Raw genomic sequence first — 23,806 nt, forward strand, 5'->3', positions numbered from 1 at the left:
AGCGTATTGTTTCAATTTAAGCAAATAAAATCAATATGGTCAGGGAAGCAAAGTGCACAGAAATTTTAATTAGTTAGGTTTCTTTTTCTTTCTTTTTTTTTTTAATTTCTGTCTCAGACAAGTACTGTTAGCTGACAAGAAATATGGCATTCCTCACCTAATACAGTAAACAAACAAAACAAAACAAAAACCCTCTCTTAATCACTACTAGACAGCCTCTAGACAATACATTCCTGCAAGGAATTGTAAGTGAAAAGATTGGATGACACTTTGTTAATGAAACTTAAAGAATAGATTGTCAGGCATACCGGGAGTTTCAGATGTATTTCTGAATTCACATCTGTGGGAGTTGTGGATTGTCACAGTTCATTTGCTTTTGTAAAATATCCACAATTTGCTGACAAGCAACTTCAAAAGTCCATTCAGCGATTGGGTGGGTGGTGGACCCCTTTCAGCATTTTTTTAAAGTAACTGTTCTTTTGCTACTGTAATATAGAGCTGGTGAAGAAAAAGAACAAATGCTAAAATAAATAGTAAAATATAAACACTTCATACAGAGTAATCTGATGTGCCATTAGTTGTACAATTACTTCAATAAACAAATACATGTTATAAAGAGAAATCAGAAACAAAATGCTTTCAGTTATGGAATTTGCAAGCACCCATGACTCCATGTTGTTGATTCCTTTGGGAAGTGCCATTCGTAATTTTTTGGTTTCTTTTCAGTGTTGTGCAGCTCCTTGCAACTTCATTATTTTTTTTATTATTAATTTATATCAGGAGTCACAGAATTAAAATGAAGGCATTTAAAATCACTGAAGACTGCAGTTAAAAATAACTAAGTACCATTATTTCTCTTAAATTTAGGAGCTAAGGTTGTCAGTCCAAAGAATATAAAAACGTTGTTTTAGTTTGTTTAAGTAGCCAAATTGCCAGTGTAAAATACTTGAGAATGCTGTCACATTTCTCAGAGATGGGCGCATAGGAATAAAGCTATATTCTGTATATTATGCCCCAAATGGGCCGTTGATGAAGACCTACACAGTGCATGATTTCTTTTAAGTTCTTTTAAGCAGTCTTGTGTTATGAGTACAATTAAAAGTCCATCAGTATCCCAAGTACTCGGGCATTATCTACCCTGCCACACTTAGCTAATGCGTCTTATCATTTAGGTTGCTAATACTGTTCAGTGTAAAGACAGTCTTTCTGAGGTAGACTGTTCAAGTTCAAGGACAAGTCTTTTTCTTACGAAATGCATGACATTCAAAAAAAGACGACAAATAAATACTACATGTACAATATGTAGCAATGAGGTAGAAATGGTTATAAAGAACAATGTTTGAATATACGTCAGATGAAAAAAGAAAAAAAAAACGAAATGAATATTCTCTAACAACTGTATATAATCCACAAGGAAACACACGCACAGACACACACACACACAGCCACACACATGAGAGAGAGAGAGAGAGAGAGAAAGAGAGAAAGAATGAATGAGTTTTAAGCCTGGAAATAAACTTTAGCCTTTTTTGTATTGTAAGACAACAAGAAAGAATGAATGTGCTCCCAACCTTGGTGTACAACAGAACCATTTTATAAATATTTAACATTCTATAGGATTGATTCATATATTCTCACACAACTCTGTGGCAAGGCTGACCCATGCTGCCGACATTCTACATATCACTGAGACAGGGAGGTGAAATTTTCCTGCTTTCAGTCTAATTGTCTTTGACAATTGCAGTGCCTAGTGCTACACTGCTTGTGTTGTATTTAAAAACAGGGGAAAGAGGAGAGACTTGTTCATTAAAGATGCAGTATCCCTGGTTCACACAAATGCATCTGGCAGGTTCAAAATCGAATGTCAACCAGAGGTCTTAGCAGAGTGTGAGCTTCAGTGCATGTGTGGGTTAGTCACAAGTACAGCCGGTTTTGAATTCTGAAATACTAATAGCTCCATGTTTGCTAATGTGCTTCATATGAAAATCAGCAGGTGATTCAACAACTGGAGGCTTTACTTTTCAAAAGAAAAAACATATTAAAACACTTTGAATTGTTAAGTGGTCATGTATATATATCTCTGCATATATGAAGAGGAAGCAACCAGTTGCTTCTGAATAATGTAAAATTGACAGTTTTAAAGTTCAAATAGTTGGTGGTGAAAACAGCACACACACAGACACATCATACACACTAATTTTATATATATATATATTAGAACTTTACTTTAGTGGCCTCAATAATTCAACAAACCGTGTCCCTTTCACTTTGCAAAATAGTTTCAATGATCATGATACCCAATTCTTGCTAAAAAACATGAAAATGGGATTATAGAAGTATCTTTCTGCTTGGAGTTGGACACATTTTCAGAGAAATTCTAAATGCCTCTAAAACATATTTTCCAACCCACAAATATATTTAAATTTACAAAGACCTATTGTGGGAATTAATTTGGACTTTTTTGGATGTATTCTTTTGAAAATTGCATAGCCAAGTACTATGCAACCGATGTAATTTGACCTTGCTATTTTACATAGCATAGCCTCTGGATAGCTTTTATCACTTGCCCAGATGGTGTTTCGCCTCTGTATTTTAGTGGAATGGTTTATTTTCTCCTTGATAGGTTTCAAATGCACAAGAAAACATTATACCCGTCTATCTGCATTTGAGTAGAATATAAACTGACTAATAGATAAACATTCTGTGTGAAAGTAAATAGCCTTAAAGTATACTGCCTTCACATTCCATTGATCAGCTCAGTCAGCAAAGTTTTCTATATTGTCACTAATGTTCTAAATATTTTGGTGAGAAGCATGCCAGAAGTGTAGAGTATTTCCATTCGTGTCACACATAAGGTCATTATGAACTACCTCTTGAATTTCTATTGATCCTTCTACTGAAGTAGTTTCCTTCAGTTCCTTTTTGTCCCTGTTGGAAATGTGATTGCAGTTGTGAAGAAGGGAATAGAGGCTGTTAAGTGGACTGGCTTAAATCCCCTGGCCAGACGGCAAGGGATTTGGACTGGCTCATTACCTTACCTTCATTAGTAGCCTTCTTCAAATTCTTAGCAGTCAAAAAGAGGCCGAGAGTATGAGCCCTGATTACTCAGTTGTACTATCACTGATTGTACACATTCACTTCTCAGGATGTGGTACCCCACTCCCACCCCAAGCTCCAGAAAGGATGGTCAGAAAAGACCTCATTATTAGGCTGCTCCATAGAAGAGCTCCTAATGCTGCCATGCAGAATCAAAGACTCACAGGAGAGCACTACCTACTCCAAGGTCAGCCTTATCTCCCCCAACAGATCTTCATTTCTTCAGCATGCCCGATTTCCTAAGAAATCAAACCCTAGAATTCGTGAGGCTAAATGAAATTCACACACTTCAGCTTCTGCCTAAATACACGGATTTTTGACCACTCATACCTCAAAGTAATTTTTAAGTCATATAAAGCTAAAAGCAATAATGCATGACTTTATTTTCAGTTTTATAAATGAGTGTAAAACACAATAGTGCAGTCATATATTTGGCATTAACTCTTACTAGCCACAAAAATGTGGGTAAATACTGGATTCGCCAAAGTTGTCTAAATAAGATTGGGTTTGTCAAAACTTGCCAGTTGCTTTTAAGTGAACACAGCAAGTTGGTGGAAGTGAAAATGTGATGTCTAAAGGATGGAAAATAGGTCAGCACTGTGCAAAAGCAAACTTGTCAGTGAGATCAATATGAACCTACAAGTTAATGGGGATATTAGAATTTCCTTATAGTAAGGGACGTGTACAGGGTAGAGCCAGAACACAGCTGTAGTGCTGATTCACTTGTGGAAAGCAGAGGACATACTTAAATATTATTTTTTGTATCCTTAATGAAAGGCACTGCTTTTTAATATGGAATATCTATATGTAGGAACAGTCTTAATTGATAGAAAATCATAGTAAATTAAATTCTGATTCATTTGCTCAGTTTTTAGCAACAAGAAAAATAAGAAAAAAGGGGAGTATAGATCAAGCATCATAAAATTTCAGAAATATCATGAAGTCCTTCAATGCTTTCTCTATGTTAAGTGTCTCAGAGAATTTGACATTGTGGATGAAATCAGTAAAAATTTTTGAAGGAAAACAAAACAGAAAGACCTTTCTTGGGGCTTCTCATTGCATTTATTTAAAATTTTTAAAAATGTACATCACTTTTTGAATACATAAAATGCCAGTGCTTTGCAACAGTTCTGTTACTGCATCTCTCAACTAAAAAAAAGGAAGAGGGAAAAAAAAAAACAGGAAAAATACATTCAAAAAGCCAGGCTGTTCTGCTTATGCACGGGCAGAGGCTTTGGAAAGCTACAGCCTACACTGTGTCTGTTCAGAGGCCTTGCCAAACATCAGTCAGCTAGCAATGAAAAGTTGCACATAAAGCATTAAAGGATACAAAGAACAACTTGGTGGGGAGCAGGAGAGGAATGGGAAATTAAGAAAAATGCCACATATACTGTTGGGATGGGGGTGGACTTGGGTAGAAGTAAGCATGAGACTGATGTTTTTTGGAAACTAGATTTATGGGAAAAGATGGAAGAAAACAAAGTAACATGTTTGGCATGCTATATTGTGTGTGTGTGTGTGTGTGGTGTCCACTTCTAATTTTCTACTTGACTATCCAAGAGAAATGTAACAAAACTGAGGTAGAAATGAATGTGGGAGCACTACAGCCCAGAAGATTTCAAAATGAGAAGCAGAATTGCACTGACAAGAGAAGAGTCAAAAAGAAGGGGGGGGGGATGTAGATGTTCTTTGCGGATATATATATAAGTTGGTTGGTTGTTTTTGTAATTATTTGTTTGCTTGTTTGTTTTGGTTGCTATCTTCTGCATTCTGTCAAACAGCACGGCAAGCCTATAAGCTAGATTATAGTGAAAAGAATGACACCATTCCCAGCAGTTTTCCGAGAGAACTTGCAAACCACCACCACCACCATTACCATGTCTGCAGGAAAAGGCAGTCCTAGTTTTTAGGTACTGACTTTCAGGTTCCTAAACAGGTCTTGTGGCTGACTGTTCTAGACACTAACACAAACTGAATAAGTAGCTTTCCATTAACCAGTGTACCTTTTAAGAACATTTACACTTCATTTTCAAGGAGCAATGTACGAAGAACTCTTGCAGTTATTGACATAAAGAATTATTCTGCTCTGGTTAATTCCCCATAATTAGTGAAAGAACCTTAAAAAAAAAATCCTTCCGTTTCTACTTTAAATCGTAAATATTCAGTTGTATCACACATCAGTATTTTTCCAGATACATTCAAAGTAATTTTCCTTGCTATTTTCCAATCGTTGAGGTAAACATACATTTTAATATAAAGTAACATTGAAGCCTATCCCATTACTCTCAGCAGTACATAGTGCTTTCAACACATTCCTTTGAGGTACTGTACAAATCACAATCACTTTCCTGAGTTTTTGCAGACAAGAACATTAAAAGAAATGAACTGCAGAAATTAAGGTCCAGATTACCGTTACCCTGTTTTACCTGTTCTTAGCTTAATACTGCAGAACAGACAGGATTGAGGAATACTGTTGCTCTTAAAATGGCAAAAATCTGGTTTTCTGTCGTAACACAACTGTTCATCTCTTTAGTCCAATAATGTTTGAAGTTAAAGCTCTTTATATTAGCACATGCCACCAATGTAATTGTGAGGCAAACAAAAAAGAAAGCACCACTCCAGGCACTTGACAGCAACTAAATCTCGAGAACAGCAGAATGGAATCAACACACGAGGTTCATGTCCTTCTGAAATCAACACACTTGCACCTTGCTCCTTGGTGAGTGTTGTCTAGCTTGAACCGAATGAACATCAGCAGATGCTTTCTGTCATCTGGGGCTTTCAAATCAGAAGCTCTCGTTGGATGCATTTTCTCCTCCAAATCTACCCTGACGCTAAAGATGCAACTTAATCGTCTTCTTCCCCAGTACCCTTTGCGATTTAAACACTACTGGAAAGGGGCTCTATACCCTATGTAGCAGGTTTTATGTGTGTGTGCCAACATTCATGACTTTTTTTTTAATGAAGTTATCACTGACTGCAACCAAACATTTTGTTCCATTCAACATACATATCAAGCTCTTTTTGAGATATGCTAGGCTGAATCTTGCAGAAAGCATTTTCAAAGTCTTGATATGTAATGGGCCTCAACTGGCTGGGCATAATGGCTGAAAGGTCTGTGGCTGGCATGGCATGGAGGGGGCCCACTGCTGCTTCCTGACACAAATGAGCCACATCTAGTCCAGAAAAGCCTTCTGTGCGCTGGACAAGCAGTGCAAACTCCTTGTCATTGAGACAGTAATTGTGCTGTGAGAGCAGTTGTACTATGATCTGGTGCCTCGCTGTGCTGTCAGGAAGTGGGATTAAAAGTCGTTTCATGAAGTACCTCCGAAGAGATTCATCTATTTCTTCTGGTTTACTGGTGGCACAAATTACTACGATTTGGTCCTCAGCTGAAGTTAGTACAGTGTCCAGCTGCATCAGAAATTCGGTTCTCATCCGACTGACTGGACTGTGTTCCTCACTCACTTGAGAGGAGAGAAGCATGTCAATGTCACTAACAAAAATCACTGAGGGCTGGCGACATCTGGCCACAAGGAAAGAGGCATGGATAATTTTCTCTGCTTCTCCTAACCACTTGGCGACAAGTCCAGAACCAGCGATTTTGAAAAATGTGGCCCCCAGCTGACTAGCTATGCATCTGCCCAATAATGTTTTGCCTGTTCCCCGAGGTCCAAAGAAAAGGATGCTCCGAGGTAAGGCAGTCAGCCCACTGAATGCATCTGACCTCAACACTGGCCATAAAACCTCCTCTTTAATGACAGCCTTTACCAGGTCAAGACCAGCAATGTCATTCCAGTCCACTGGCGGTCCTTGGGTGATAATCTCATTGGTTACCAGGTCAATGAGGTGCGTGTCAGTATTCTTCAGTTGCTCGTCCACAGAGTGGTTGGATGAGGTAGCTGCACGGAGTCCAGGACCTTGCATTGGGTGAGAGAGGAGCTGCCTGTGCTCGTCCCCATGCTCACTCATTACTGGCGACGTGTACTTCCCAAAGGATTCACTGGATCTTGATCCCAATGAATTTTTAGCAGTACTATAGGAAGGAGGGGTCAGAGCCCTACTGGACTGACTGCTGAATTTCCTTTGCTGTTCAGAGGACATTAGCTGCTTCGTTGGCTTAAATGCTAAGGATGATGTTTCAGCACTTCTGTCAAAGCCATTCCCCCGATTTGAGTTTGAAATGCTGTTGTCGGGCATTCTGTACATAGGACTCTGTGTAGATCTCTGTTGGCCATAGCTGTAATTTCCATAACTGGAGTCCATGTCTCCTTGCCCTGCCATATAGAAAGCTTTCCTTTTGAGAGAACTAGCCGAACTGTTTGTCAGAGCCGAGGGTGCGATAGGCGTCAAACCGTGACCCTGGTAGGTGTAGCCAGGAACAGTGGTGGGGGGCAGGGGGGTGGGAGCAGGAATTCCTGAAGGCAGGTATGCTGAAGGAGGAGGGGGAGCACCCCCAGGGCTGTACCCAGATCCCACAGCAGTCTGAGGAGGATAGCTAGCAGAGGGGTAGCTGTAACTGGAGAGGTTAGAAGTCCCATTGTAGCCTGGGACCAGGGCTGGTGGCGGAGGAGGTGGTGGTGGTGGCTGTAGGAGCCCAGAGCTATGCAAAGGAGACGGATGTGGGGAAGGAAGTGCAGGTGCTGGCTGGCTACTGTAAGCAGAATGCAGATATGAGCCGTTGTATCCCGGGGCATATTCCTGAGATGGGAGCCCTGTATGAAGACTAGGTACAGTGTGGCTTCCACAGGTACTACTCGAATAACTAGGTTCTGTCAGGTTGCTGGCCACCCCAGGAGAGCTCCCTATACTTGCAGAGACATCTGCTGGAGGGAGGGCTGAACTGACTCCAGCTTTGCTGGCAGTGATAACATCTGGAACACAGTTCATGGGATAAACAGCATCTGAATTTAAGGAAGGCTGCCAGGGTTCGCCTTCGTTTTTCCGACCGTTCACCAGTCCTGATGGTGCATCTGAGTAGTTGCTGAGTACAGGTCGGTCCACAGGGCCTTCCAAAATGCCAGAATACTTCTCTGCATATTTTTTTAGTAGGTTGGATGCAGTCAGAGCAGATATGTCATCATTTGCCCAGGCATACTGGTAGGTGCGCTGCAAATGACCTCTGTAGGCTTCAACTTTGTGGGCAGGAGACCGAGTGGTGGAGGTGATGTCAAAGTGCTGTTCTGGCCACTGGGCATGCTCCGGCGTCCACTGCATCTTCAAGCCTAAGGATTTGGGGGGAGAGGGGAAAGTTAATTTACTTAGATACTCATCAGAACTGTTAAAGCTTTTTCCCCACAATTTCTTTTGTTACCTATTATTTTCCACCAATGATGTCAACAATATAAAGGATTTCTACAGCTTATAATACCTATTACGGTCTCTACGATGCACACACTTTAAAAGGGACTGAATTTCAGCCCTGTATAAAAAGTAAACTGAATTTAAATGAAAACTGTAGAAGACCTACTTTTTTTTCCTCCCATTTTTAAGTAAGAAGCAAATTTATCTCTGCTAAGCCTGTAAAGTTACTTGCTACACACACATAGAAACACATATATATGTACACACACATTCCTGTCAAATTAGAATTCAATCACAGGTTCTTACAGTAGAATATGCACACATTTAAAATATCCAGCACATGATAGTATTAATATGTGTAAAATCTAGCTGGTCTGTCTCTTCACATCACTGTTTCTGTTTTATATTTTAACCAATATAAAAATGAGACACAGCTGACAGATCACATCTAGGATACCTCTCTTATTTGGTACTGAACACCTAGTTAGCACAGTATAATGCTCCCTGCACAGAACAATATGACACAGACATAGCAGGTCATTCCATAATCCAACTCTCATCTAAAGTGGTCCACGACAGTTTCAAATCTGCTTCGTGGAGTGCAGCAAAGCAATCTCCCAGGCAGCGCTCCATCGCTTTCATCGCACAAAGCCTACAACTCGGTATGAATTACAACTGGCTCCTTTCTGCCTCTCAGTTCTGTTGTTGAGACTCTGAAAAAAAAAAAAACAAGCATCACTTGTCTGCCGGTCTTCTAGCTAGCATTCTCCCTCCTCTTATCATCCTTCCCTCAGTCTTACAGCCTCCAAGGTACTAAGAGGGGAGGAGATATATATATATATATATATATTTATGGGGAGAGAAGTGGGGGTGGTAGAGGTAAGAGAGAGGAAGGAAGAAGGTAAAAGGGAAGATAGGAACAGAGAGAATCTGGATTCTAACTCTTTACATTTATGGGAAGCAGTGTGTGGCATGAAGTCGAAGACACAACTACAGACTGAGATGCTATGTGTAACTCTGTCATCTGCTAGATTACTGGCTGAAACAAGGTGACTGCGTATCAAACTATACAACAAGAGTATTTTCTCCTTTAAGAGACAATATGAAACAGTTAGAATCAGATTCATTTGACTTTTGCAGTTTAAGGAGAGACCTTAGAAATTACCTTATTTCCCAGATTAGGAAATCAGTACCCAAAGGGATTTATAATGTACCCTAGAGGACTCACATATAGTTAGTCACAGAAGAGCACTGGAACCCTGTTCTATTTTCCAGTGCTGACTCGTCCTAATCTCTGCTTGGTTCGAACACTTCCTATTCTGGTACAGCTGTATTAAGCAGGCCGCCTTAATCTCCTTTGTATTACCCTAAGTGAATTTTGCATACTGTCTTGTGCCTCTGGCAGAGATTCCTTGCTAGGAAGGAGGCCTGGTCTAAATGAAGCATCTGTGGCATCAGCTCCCTTCTGAATTACCGCAGTCTTATTTTGACAGCTCCTACCCGCTTCTGCTTTCCTCCTCCAATCCCTTTAGCTCTTCATTGCCTGACTCTGGCTTCTGACATGGCCAGCTTTGACTTACTGAGCTAAACTGAACATAGCACAGAGTTTGGTAACAGAATGGCATGTTGATTCCCTTCTGACTCCCTCTTCCTTGTTTGCAAAACCACTGCACCAGACACTGGAAGTTAATTAGCAGGATGATGCTGTGCTAATTGTGTTAATTTACAAGGTTTTAGTCAAAGAGAATCATGCCAGGGCTGGCACTGCTGTCATGCTTCCGACTTAATGATTAAGAAATACTGAAAACAAGGTGGGAAGGATTGCAGTAATTACACAATAAATGAATAAAGCAACAGGATTCATTTGCAAATATATTTTACTGCAGTTGTACTCATTTGCATTTGGATTTTTAAAAAGGATCCATGTAGATATTCATTTGCAAATCACCATCTCAGTTAAATTAAGTCTGAATGCTGCACTGTATAACTTAATCAAGCTTTATACATATATATATATATATTTTTTTAAACTAAAGACACTAAACACCTTACTTCTCTTGTATATGCAACAGATTCTTTACTTTCCATTCCCTCACCTCCCCCAAAATCTTTATATGTTTCTCTTTTAAAACTCTATTTTTAAAAATAATCTCATCAGTTGGAAAGAACATAAAATCCTAGTGAAGTGCAGCTTGCATCATTTCACTCAGAGAAACTCTGAGGGGCCTTCTAGGAAGAACTAAAGTGATATTCTTAATTGTTTCTGCTTTTTCAATCATTACTTTTTAAGGGGGAGGAAAACACACCGCAAAATGGGTGAAATGACCGAGACCACACTTAAAGGGGAAAAGATGCAATTTTAATGAAGCAGCATTTCAGGAATCATACTTTCATTAAATTCAACTGGAAATTATTAAGAGCAAATCACCAGGAACCAATCGCAAGTAATCAGTATCTAAATTCTTCTAGTGTCATGGGATTTACTTCAAGCCTTATAAAAAGGAGAGAATATTAATGTGACTGTAATGTAGAACTGTCTAAAAGACCTACAAATTCATTAGTACTGTAAATTATTTCCAGGGAATTTCTATTAGGATTTTTTTTCTTTAAAAGATTATCAAAATACAGAGTTGAGAAAATAAGAACTCACATATGCTATGAGTAAGAATTTGATTAGACTGATACAGAAAAAACATGAATAAATGTCTTGAAACAAGGTCTCCAAGAATAATTTAGAAGTGACAAGCAATGAAATTTACCACACACACACACACACACACACACACACACACACACACACACTCCCATCAAAGAGTCTGGCTTCCTTTCAGTTAGCTGAGCTAAGCCAAGCCATTGTTGGCATTATATATGTAACATTTAACAAATAAACATAACGAATATGATTTTTTTAAGTGTCCAGTAAAAAAATAAAAAAGGAACGGCTTTTGCTTTAGAGTAATTCTTTAAAAAAGCAACCAGAAAGGGCAGCTTTCACCAGTATTGACATAAAATTTTCCTTATAAACTAATCATTTGCAAAAACTATGCGCAAAATCATTTCAGTAAGTTATAATCACTGTAAAAGACAGGAATATAAAATTTAAATAAAACAGGTTGACCATTTTCACTGGGTATTTCTGCATAGTTTAACTCTAGCAAGACTAATTAAATTCCGTAAGATTTCTGTTTCATCTGAAATTAAGCAAAGATCCTATTTATCAAAATTATTTATTTGCAGTAATTACTGGATACACCACTGCCTTTTGATTCTCATGCTATTTCTGGATGTGCTTACCAGCTTACCAAGATAATTGAAAGTGTATTTACTGATGCATACTAAATAACAACTTCAGCAAGGCTACAAAAGTTAAGATTGAGCTTTCATTAAATAACCTTAAAGGAACAGAATTATTCACATCTCCTGAAACATGAGTATTTATCCAGTGCTTTAAAATCATTCATAGTATTTGAAACTGTAAATTAAAAGTTAAACCATAAGCTAGTTCCTAATATTAGTAGGAGCTGGAGAAGCCAGCATTCAGGAGATTGTCCAGGCCTTGGAAACACAAAGAGCTTCCTCATTAGTTTCTTGAATTTAATACTAATTGGAAATAGAACTAAATTTGTTTTTGTTTTTGTTGTTGTTGTTATTGTTCTATTTATTGGTGGTGATATTTCTGATGTGAAATGGAAGAAAAACATAGAGCCAAATGTTCTTTGAACAAAAAACCTAGCTCCCTTTGATTATATCGCTGTTTTCTGTGAGTAAGAAGCAGCACATGCATGTCACTTAACTTGGCACCCAAATAATACGATGGGTTTTAGAAACAGCTTTTATATAGTTTTTGGAACATGAAGAGAAAAACCTCAGAAACAATACTACTTTAACTTAATTAGAAACATGACTCCAGAACAATAACTCCCACTACTGTTTAGAAATAGCTTAAATAGGTACAATAAAAATTCAGAAAACAGTGGAAAGAAAAAGTTCTTCAAGATAATTGAAGAATTGTTCCAAAACATGAATTTTTATTTTTGAAAGGATCTGAAAATTCTTAGTACAGCTGGCAAATTTCACAATGTAATGTGTTTGTTTTTAAAATTTGTAATTTAATAGAAAATTGCTTTTAAAATACTTTAACAGAAGTGTTACACAAGGACAGACTCTACAGTAAAAATGCCTGAGCATTTTGTTAATTTATTGTTACATGGTGAATTTGGGTGTATATAAATGAACAAGTCTATATTTCCCATAGAACTCGACAATTTGGATAACATTTTCCATTCTTACCATTACTGGCCATTTTACAACTTCGGTTTAACGACTAGGGGTTGCTGCCTCATTGCTTTACTTCCTCCATTTTGCTCTTTAACTATTAAGAAAACGAAACTAACTGTGACATCCTTCAAAGTTGTGTCACAGCTTCAAAATGATAAAGAAACTGTTATATAGAAAAATGAAGGACATAGAAACAACTTTCAGAATAGGAAGAAACTAGGAATAAAAGACTGTCTTCTAGAATCTATTTTTAGCACACATTCCTGGAAATGTTAATCTAAGGCACTAACTGCCCCACCCCCACCCCTAACACACGTATGCTACTCAGCAGTTCATGATGTCTAAAAATGCTGCTCTCTTCCACAAGGTTCCCATAGGGTAATTCTGGCTGCGAGGGACTCTGCCTTCATTTGTAGGTTCTTCTCAGATTTCCTAAGGGCAGGGACCTGAGGCAAACACCTGCAGGCATGGCGGCCTTGCTCTAGGAAAGCTGCACAGCTCTCACACGGGCCTGCACAACATCGCTACACCTATTAGGCTCCTTTGGGCTATCATACCTCTGAGCCTTTCATTATCATTTTCTAAAATATATTTTAAACACCATACTTAAAAAGGTTCTCTCTAGAAAAAATCACTACTGGGGTAAATACAGTAAAGTAATTATAATATTATAGCCCCCTAATAACACCACAGATCGATCATCTCCTAGGTAGGAAATGGCTGAACTCACACACACAGCATTCAGAATTTCAAGCAGAGAGTTGAAAATTCATGGCTAAAAAATTAAAGATTTCTGTTTTTAGTTTTATTTTTGGTGGGGGGGGGAGGTAATTAGGCTCATTTATTTATTTTTATTGGAGGTACTGGGGATTGAAGCCAGCACCTTGTGCATACTAAGCATGCGCTGTACCACTTGAGCTGTACCCTCCCCTCCAAAAAAGAAAAACCTTCTGAGCGAGGGCTACAAACTTCCTGGTACTGAGAACGGGCCCTATGCAATAGCTGCTTTCCATTATCCTTCAAGGGGAGTGATGACCAACTGCAGTGCTTCCGCAGACTGAGCAGCATTCTCTTTTCTGAGTACCTACCCTCATAAGCCAAGAGGCCAACACAGCAGCATCTACTATTACTTATACTAACCCATTTGATCTGAAATCCTCCTCAGTCCATTTCCTAATAATTCCTAGCCTGAAAATGTGACGTCATATCTAAAAGCAGTATCGGGGGAAAGTGAGGGAAAGAAGCACAGAGATTACATATCCTCTTTAATCTAATTGGGTTCTATCTGTAGAACATCAAAATGAAAAAAAAAACTTGAGAAACTGAACATGATATAGGGACTGTTAATCTTAATTAGTCCACAAATTGAGGGCCCGTTAAGTGTAAAGCTTTGTGGTTCAATGCTAAGAAGTTAAATCAAGGGAATCTGTTTGTTTGTTTACCCGACAATGAAACTTTTCCAGCTTTCTGTCTTCGTTATAATTTCACATTCTAAATTCTCTTAAATTAGTCTCTTTGATTTTTGAGATTAAGGGAACTTTAAAGTGACACAGTCTCCAATCCAGACAGCCTCAGTTAGTTTGGTACTTCACTCACCATGGTGTTGGTGGGGTTGAATACTATTTTGTCTAACAGAGTGTTTTATTTGGCGGCATTAGTAGATTGTTGGGATAGAAAGGGACTGGAGAAAACATAAAGAATGTACTAGAATTCTGTTTGAAGAGTGAATATACCCAGCTTGAGAATCAGATAACTGGCTCTGCTTCATGCCATCACTTATTTGTTCTAATCTTGGTGAAGTCACATAAGCATATTATATTCAGCTTTTTCAGCTATGAAATAAGGAGAGTAATGGTATCATATGCCTTACTGGATTGTTAGTAAGATTACCTAAAGCAGTAATATTTGTGAAAATATTTTCTAACTGTGAACTGCTACATAAATATTTCTTGTTATGCTTTTATTTTGAAAAAAGCCAGAGGTGCATTGAGGTGCATTAAACACAAGACAAAACTGACTAGACAGAAAAAAAACTAAAATCACTCCTACAATTTATAAATCACTTTTTCTTTAACCTCAGGACAGCTACTGAAAAGGAAATTTTCCAGTGGGAATGTTGGTTATAAGAAAGGAATAGAGGTTTTTTCATACTCAGCAAAACATAGAGCATGATCTCCTTAATCAAAAAGATGTCAAAAATTCAAAACGCTTTTATAGTATTTGTTTATTTTTAATGTTATTTGTGACTCAACATTGCAGAGATGACAACTAAGAAACTATAGAGGTTTAAAAACCAGTTATGGATAATCTCAAAACCCAAAGTCTCAAAATAAGATATTCTAAGTATATAGCAATACTGTCAAAGATTTTTCTCTTTAAATCGCACTTTCACACCTCAAGACTCCAAATTATAATACATTTTGCAGCAAATTACTCCCTCCCCCCATTCTACCTTATTTGCCTAAAGCAATCCTTTTTAACAATCAAAGGCATTTCTGGCTGAATAGTCCTTAGTGAATATAGTTTAAATACCTCAACCTCTACCGTAGAGATTCTGCCACCTGACAGCCTGAAGGCAATAAACAGCCTATAACCATGTTTTGTTTGACCAGCAGTTTTAAAAATCAGTCAACTTTATGTAAAAGAATCTGTATTTCCATATTTTCCACTTTTTCTAGATAAGCTGAATGATCTTACAACACTAGACCTCATTCTTGCCTAGTAATAGTTGGCTGAATCTGAGGACCAGTTGCCCCCTTTGGACATGGCATGCCCCCTCCACTTTGTCATGATGCTCCCATCTCCCTACAACAACATCAAGTATTTTTATAGTACATAAGCAATTAAATTTATGACTTCACTCTGAAGCTTCAAGCTTCAGTTTTTTCACTTAAGTACATTTTCTTGAAAACTACCAAGTACAGTGCTCTAAATTTTTTTTTAAAAGTAGTGCCTTTAGAGTAAAATTTTTCTAAATACTATTTATCATATGCACTCCTGCCCTCTTAAACTCAAAGCACAGGGAAAATATGTGATATTTTCCTAGCTGATTCAGTGTCATTAGTACAACAGTGTAAAATGAGAAATGATTTCTTTAAAAAAACTGGATTCTAGATTGCTGCTATTTCAGTGTTTCCCCTTTGCTCTGATTTGTTAGATACTTTTTCTAGCTGTTTCCCACATGTCAGTCCCCACCATTCCTACTGTGCTCCCTGAATAGGCCATAGGTTCTGATTCCACCAACCAAAACTTCATTTAATAGTAAAGCATCCCCTATTAGACACGCACTGTAGTACAACTTTTGAGACTTTTAAGTTACTCCAAAGTTACGCTTTTTATTTCTTATAGAAAGTTCTTGGGTAGATGGTGTCTGGATAAGCAACTGATCTTGTTCTATATGTCATTATTTGGAGCTAAAAAAAACAAGCATTCAGTGTTAACAGGGGCTATGACTTGGACTAAAATGGTATATACCCCATCCTTTAATTAAATCTGTGGGTAGCTTATGATCTGAATCAGTTTCCCTAAAATGCATTAAATTTTATTCACAGCAATAAAATATTCACTCATCAAAATGTGACCAAATAAAAAAATAACTATTTCATACTGAAGTTGAAACTTGGTATGCATGAGTCTCACAGGTCATAATTTTTAACATGCAGGACATATATAAGAGAATGACTTGCATTTATGAGGGTGAATGCATAAGCACTTATGCAAAGCATATTATACTGATGAAAGAAATATCACTTTAAGGCCACTGGACTTATGTTCAATATATGATCAAGACAGCCTATCACTTATAGCAAACCAGAAAATCATAATCGTAATTTGAGTAAATACTTATCTTTTCCTGTGGGAGGGTCCAAAAATTTCCAATATTCAAATCAAAGTATTCAAGTGAACATATAATCACACTCATATAAAATTCATATGTTTTAAAATTATAGTTTAGGTTTATGGGTTTTTTTTTTTTTTTTGCAGGGGGTAGTTTTACAGAAGTTTATGTGTACAAATTTTTTAATAGTAATCTAAATCAAGTAAAAAACAGTGTCCAAAAGTCTGTGTATATCCTACCATAGTTAATTCAAAAGAATACAATACTATGCATATATATGTGGTTTAAAATATACAAATGATTCATACTCAATCTTAGTATTTAGTATCAGGTATCAACTATTGCAAGGGAAAGAGTTTGAGGGTTAGTGGGCAAGAGGACTGATTTTCTCATGTTAAGTCAAATGTTATTTTGTTTATTCTGCCTCTATGAATGATTTTAGACAATTTGTAATCAGTTTAAATAGTGCTTTGTAGTTAACCTTTAAAGTTATTACTTTATGGCCTTTCATTTCTCATTCCGTTCCTTCCCTTTTTCCATATATGTTTTCAATCCATTAAGGCCATCTACCCTTCCCCCCAGTTCTTTTTGTCATACAAAGATCATCAGGACACACCACATCTGTCCATAGGGACTGCCAGGGCTAATGAATATGTATGTTCTGTGTCACAACAGAGCACTCCCCTTGTTCTGCAGTATCAACCCTCTTATGTGTGTAAATAACAGGTGAGCTGTAGCGTGCAGGGATAAATGGGGTTAACACAACCTGAAAGCCTCATGCTAGATTCATAGTATTCAGCCTGTATGACTGATCCAGAAAGAGAAATCCAGACGCCAAAAGTATTGTACATTTTCTATGTGTTTTGAATTTTTATTTTAAAAAAGGACTCTGCTGAGATAACATTATCATCGTCCTAAAAGTCTAATGTTATTCCAGTTGATTTTCAAGATACTGTTGTGCCATATAAAATAAACTTCCACTTTTAATTAACACAAACCAGGCACAGTACCAACCTTGAATTACAACACGGCTGGTTAATGTCCTCGGTCACAATCCTAAAATGTTATGTTAATCATTATGTATACATAGTGCTATTTGTAAATAGTTATTTACATGTGTTATTCTATTTCAAGTATATAAATGCAAAGCTCAATTTAGTTATATTTAAGCTGAACTGCATTCATTTTTGCCCAACACACCATGCTGACAGAGGTCAATAAACAAATTCAGAATCTCCCAAGCCCCATGACCTTGTGTAAGATGGAATTTGTATTCAGCTTCTTTTCATGTTCCTTTTGAACCTTACTCTAAAAAGACAGTTTACATAAAAAAAATAGATAATTAAGACTACTTATTTAAGATGGAGTTCTGTCTCACATAAATAGGCAGGGGGTAATTATATTATTTATATATATACATCCACACACACACAACTCTTCAACCATTCTCCTTAAAAACTCATTGCTTAAGATGACTCTAAAGTGTACAAAACCCAGACAAAATCTGTTTAGGTTGTTTATGCATTTTTCTCTTTTTGGCAATTCGTGCATTAATTTTTAATGCAATAGCAAAATAGTGCTTGGACTTTGATAAAAATATTCTATAGTCAGGGCTGGGTGACATAGTGCATTAATTCAGTGTCCTTCACTCCTGGGACCTGTGTATAATTTAGTCCAGCCTGAAGAAAATAACTTTGATCTGAAGGCAGTGGAAAAGGTACATATGAAATGAGTTTTGGTAGGTTTAGTGTTGTTTCTTCCATATAAGACAACGTATGAAGATAAGCTGCTTTAGAATACAATCAACATGATCCAGGCTTAAAAGTGAAGAGCTCTTAGAAACAACAGTAGTTCCCTCACTTCTCCATTCTCCCTACCTCACCCCATTTTATGGTTCGGTGAAATAAACCTGAGCACCCCTATAATTGGGATGCTCTAATTTCCAAATAAACAGAACACTGTTAAAAGTGCAGTGTGAATGACAGTCCGGTCATTAGTGCTGTTGGCTCTTCCATTTGTAAAAACAAAGAATGCTGCATAATGAGACAGAAGCAGAAGAGAGAATATCAGCATCCTCAGAGAAATGGCATTTCCTGTCCTGGAGGGACTGCCCAACAAAGTAATCCTCCGGGAAATGTTAACAATAGGAGGGACCACAAGCAAAGAAATTGTTTCTTCAGATTTCATCCTGACTGTATTCTCTGTGACAATATTCAGCTGTAGTTTCATCTACTGTTATGATAGATGACGCCATTATGTTTAAAAGAAAAAAAAGTTTAGGCTTTGGCTGAATTGAATAAAATGGTTGATTCAGTGGCATTTATCACGTGAAATACAGATTCCTCTCCTTTTGCTTATATAATTTTACATTAATTCTGATCCAGCTCTTCGTTGTGAATAAACACAGCTTATTTTTTCTCTAATAGAGCAGTTTTAAAAAGTTGCTCTCAGTAATGTCAATAGAATTAAAAGCTATAAAGATTTTACTTCTATATGGTCAAAATTGTTCTGCAATTTTATACTTCTTATTGTCCTCAGTTATTGGTAAGCTCCAGTATTTGCTAATAACTTTAAGGAGAAGGAAGATTTTCCCAGTCACATTTTTAAGTTAGCAAAAATTTGAAAGAAATTTAATGTGAAATTTGCTAGTTTTAGTTGCTTCTGTTAAAAAAGTAAGTCAAATCTTCCTGCTACCTCTTCATATTGTGTGCATCCTATTTACACAAATCCCTAAACAACAGGAAAACCAGAACCCTGCAGATAATACATATAGGTTACACAGAAAAATCAAATCTAGGTGCCTATATATTTGTATATAAGTTTTATGTCTGTAGTTGCAGAAAGGATATAAAGAAAATGGGGAAAGATGGGAGAGAGAAGGAAAGAGATTTTTTTAATTGTTTTTATCCTTAAAAATGATCTCTTTTATTAGCTCTATTATTTATAATCTCAGAATCCAAAGCACATTCTAAATTACTTAACTTGCATGTACACATATTTTTATCAAATATAATAAGCATTACTTAACATTTTCTTTAGCTGGGTATTTATTATTTGTGGCTTGAACCAAGTCATATACCTCAAAAAGTTTCCATTCTTATAAAACTTAAAAATCTTATTTATGACTTCAAAATATACTGTAACCCTCATTTTCTTAAGTGAGTACTCATTTTCTAGGAGGTCTAGGTTTATATGTGTACTTTTTTTTCAAAAAGGAAACCTAATAACAATATCATTATATACTGACACATTTTCTCAATTACATTCGAAAAGAAAAACAGAATCATTTGAGATGAATTGTTTAGAAAATCACTCAAAGACAAATAATTAAAATATATAACAATTGAGTTACTTAGATTAGGAAAGCACTGCAAATGTAAATGTAGAATTTTTTTAATATACAAAAGTTTTTTTTTCTTAAACACAATAGAAAATTCATAGAATTAATGAATCATAGGTCTAAAAGTACATTCCTGCTCGTTGAAACTGACATACCTGTAACTGGTCTCCTTTTAAGTAAATCTTTTTGAAAGTATCCAAATGCCCACAAGAATACTATAATTTCATTTATATTTGACTTTAGTCTTACGGCCATTACATGATCACTTAGCTAACTTGTGAAGTTTTTCAGGTTAGGATGTTTTATTGTGCCCTCCTCCTTTTTTTTTTTTTTTTAATGGTTCTACATCCAGCCATTGTTTTCATATTTTACTTTAGAAATTATTTTATTCGGTTCAGTGTCAAATGATATTATAGTTTAAAAATAATATATTCAGAAAATACAGCGTAAAATGCTGGATTGCATCTCTGGCCACAGCTCTCAGAAGCATTAAAATGTTACTAGAGTACCCGAATGACAGCAATGACAGCTTAATCACTTAAAGGCTTTTTACATTAACAATTTTTTTCTTTCAATTTGAGCAGTAATATTCAGGCATGAATTAATAGGAGGTTAGCTGTTAAATGCAGCTAAATAACATACTTTTTAAAAATACCAAAATCAAGTTTAGTGTCTAACGAACATTCCTTTACACTTTCTGATGTATTAATGCAAGATTGGCTTTTATTTTCCCCCCATATATATTTTTTTAAAAGTATCAGTCTGATAATTAGTGTGCATAGTCCGACAGCCTCCTGTACTGTTATGATTTTACAGAGAAGATCCATGGGTAAAACATAATTGAAAGGTGAGCCTATTAATCTGGAGAATAACCTCCACCAACCAAATAGGAATGAATCATTTTTAAGTCTCCACCTCATTTATAGCTTTATATTCCTGAGGTGGGGGGCGGGGGGAAACAAAGCAGAGAGAAACTAAAGGTGACCTTATTTAGACATATTAGTCAAGGCAGCCTTTGCCGTTTTTAAGCAAACATGATTGTGACTCCACTTTGTCCATCCAGTTTTCCAGTGTATAAATTGGATGATGACTTGGACAATTCTCTCTTCATTAGTGAACTGTGGAAAGGAAATACAGAGGTGGCTTTTTATTTTTTAAACTCTGTAGTGTCTTGTAGCCAGATTCTGAAGTATCAAGGAAATATATTTTATATATAATTTTTTTTGCTAGACAAGCTGTCGTAATTGAAATGAAGTCTAATCAGACTCATTACTGTTTTCAGCAATTTGCACCACCAAAGATGCTTATTAGGTAACTATGTTTAATAAACCACTCTTTAGAAAAATACCAGTAATGAGCTCTTAACAGCCAATCTTTAGCGTGAATGTAATGTGAAAAGTGTTCCTAGCGCTGAATAGATTTTCACATTTAGTAGTGTCATAATTAAGCTCCATGAATTGTTGCTGTGATGTTAGACTTATTACAATAATCTTACTTTTTTCTATGTTAAATCTACTTGGAAATACAGTCATCTTCTACTAGAGTTGCACTATATTCATTGTACAGTAAATTTTTAGCTAGTGCCAAGCTGGTCAAAAGGTTTTTCAACTGAGGCTTTGTTAACAAATGATAAGCAAGAACTTTATGACTGATAATTGATGCTACCTATTCTAGTCTTTCTCCATCAGCATCCCTACACCTAAGAAAAAAGTCTTCCTGTCATTTGATTATATATGAGAATTTACCCCAGATATAAACATATTGCGATCATCAAGAGGGAAAAAAAATTGCATTTCTATCATTTAATTAAAACATGCAGAAAAATGGACATTTTGAAAGGAATATTTGAAGAAATGTTGGCCTTTCATAATAGAAGCTATGAATAACACACTGCTTCATTAGATACTGTTCTTAAAAAATGTGAATACCATTTTCCTCCTTGTTTCTTCCTTTTTGTAGCACTATTTACTAAGATCTTAACATTAAAGGACAGTATTGTGGATATATATTATTTATACGCACTAAAGGTGGTCCTGGCAGTTAGCTAGTCTCCTTATTGATAAGGGCAGAAAAAAAGCTACATGCCTCTCAGGAGAGGAGTTATTTCCCTGCAAGATGATGCATGTGCCGGAATAAGTATGTACCTATAGAGTCTATATTCATTCATCTATCAACAGAGTATATTCTGAGGCATTTCCATGTGTATGAAATTATACAGGAGGGATTGAAAGTATTTTTTGAGAACACCTAAATAAGACTTCTAAGGAAACTCTTGAGCTTGTTCTCCTGAAATGTCTCACAAGAGAAGACAAATATCTTTTGTTTGCTAAAAGCAACCCAAAAGATAACACAATCAGCTTTGATATGAGATTCTGGACATTTTGAGACCACTCCGTAAAGATAATCAGTAAATGAAGGAGTGCAAAAATAACAGGAGACCAAGAGTTTATATCCACTCATGATAAAATGTTAAGAAGGATTCTGTTAGTGAATGATTCCTCTCCCAATACACTGTCATTTCTTCTAACCTCAAGCTTCACAACTCCTAATTGGAGCCAGTAAGCCTCCATAACTGTTTTCAGCTTTCTGAATCAATAGAGCTATGAGAACTGAGACTATCAAATTAATGGCTTGTTTCATCCGATTTTGTGGAATGCACTTCTTTGCATTACAAAGTAGAGAAGAAACCAACTCATTCCCTTGTGAATTCATACAGCTTTCAGATCAAAATATCTTCCTGTTTATTTAAGTCTTGACTGAATTCGTATTCAGAACCACAAAAGACAAAGCCAGTGCATGAAACTAGTAGAAACCTATATTTGCACGTTTAAATGACTCATAGATAAAAAACAAAAAAAATAAAAACTAAGAGAGTCCCTTTCAGTGCCTTTGGAATGCCTCATGATAACCCTGAATAACTTCATTTGTGAATCACAGAATTTATGAATGTTTTATAAAAGAGAATGGATGTTTTGTACACTTAAATTTATTACAAAAGCTAAGATGCTCTAAGATGGCAAATAATAGTAATGATGACAGTAATATTAATGATAAATATGAATAATTTTTTGGTAAGCTTTCAAAATAACTTTCCATAATGATGAATATACAGCTTTAAGTATAAATTTAATTTGGAATTGAGTACTTAGTAAATAGATATTTTACCTAGATCTAACCCTGGTTATAGAAGGGTGGCAGAATTTGCCTTGGTCTTAATTTCTAATTTAAAAAACAAGCTAGGAAACAGGGATGTATGCACAGATAAGATTTTAATGCAGAGAACAGACAACACATTATCACGTAAATACAAGATTTGGGAATAAGGCATAATAAAATGGTAGTAGTAACGGGGAGACCTGTATTATCAGGTAAGCCTTTTTGGATAAGGTGAATTTTAAACTTCAGGTGTTGGCCATACCATTCAGACACTGGTCAAACATGCAGAGAAGTCATATACTTAAGCTTGCAAATAATTTTTTAAAAGAATTTAGAGCTCATTAATCCTTAAAATTTTCAAGGAGCCACAATACCTAGTAACAGCTTTATCATTTAGCACCTTACTCAACTTTATTATTTGCCATATCCATGAGCTATAAAAGCTTCAAGTAAATATCCTTCCATGTAACAACCAACCAAACAAGCAAACAAAATGAAACCTGAAGAAGAACTCAAGTTTCTTTTACTTATGTCTTAAATTCATTCAGGCTTACTCCAACACCCCCCTCCCCCTCCCTTTTGGCTCTGGCATGTGGGGCAGTGAGTTGTTTTCTCTCCTTTTTTCCTGTTTTCAAGTAATTTGTCAGTTATGAGAAAATAGGTTACAGAGAAAATATATTTTAAATCTCAAAACTAGAATCCTAAAAACAATCTTCCCTGAATCTCTGAGTCATGAGACCTTTTGTTGTCACTAGGAAAAACAAGTGGGAACAGTTGGCTAAACTGTTTAAAGT

At 36.4% G+C, this 23,806-nt stretch overlaps 1 protein-coding gene across 3 annotated transcripts in view; it reads right to left on the reverse strand.

The window, feature by feature from the left end:
* Positions 1-1,364: 1,364 nt before the first annotated feature.
* The window catches only part of FIGN (fidgetin, microtubule severing factor), a 117,571-nt gene continuing 95,129 nt past the window's right edge, over positions 1,365-23,806 (reverse strand). For 2 of the 3 annotated variants that reach the window (XM_010982447.3, XM_031451553.2), the window contains one exon: positions 1,365-8,321. In XM_010982447.3, the coding sequence (XP_010980749.1) occupies positions 6,067-8,321 (2,255 nt within the window). In that variant the 3' untranslated portion in view covers positions 1,365-6,066. Of the gene's footprint in view, positions 9,114-23,806 lie in introns of all 3 variants that reach the window. The other variant, XM_031451554.2, reaches the window with a different exon arrangement.

The sequence above is a fragment of the Camelus dromedarius genome, chromosome 4 (genome assembly GCF_036321535.1).
Source record: "Camelus dromedarius isolate mCamDro1 chromosome 4, mCamDro1.pat, whole genome shotgun sequence".
Classification (NCBI taxonomy): Eukaryota; Metazoa; Chordata; class Mammalia; order Artiodactyla; family Camelidae; genus Camelus; species Camelus dromedarius.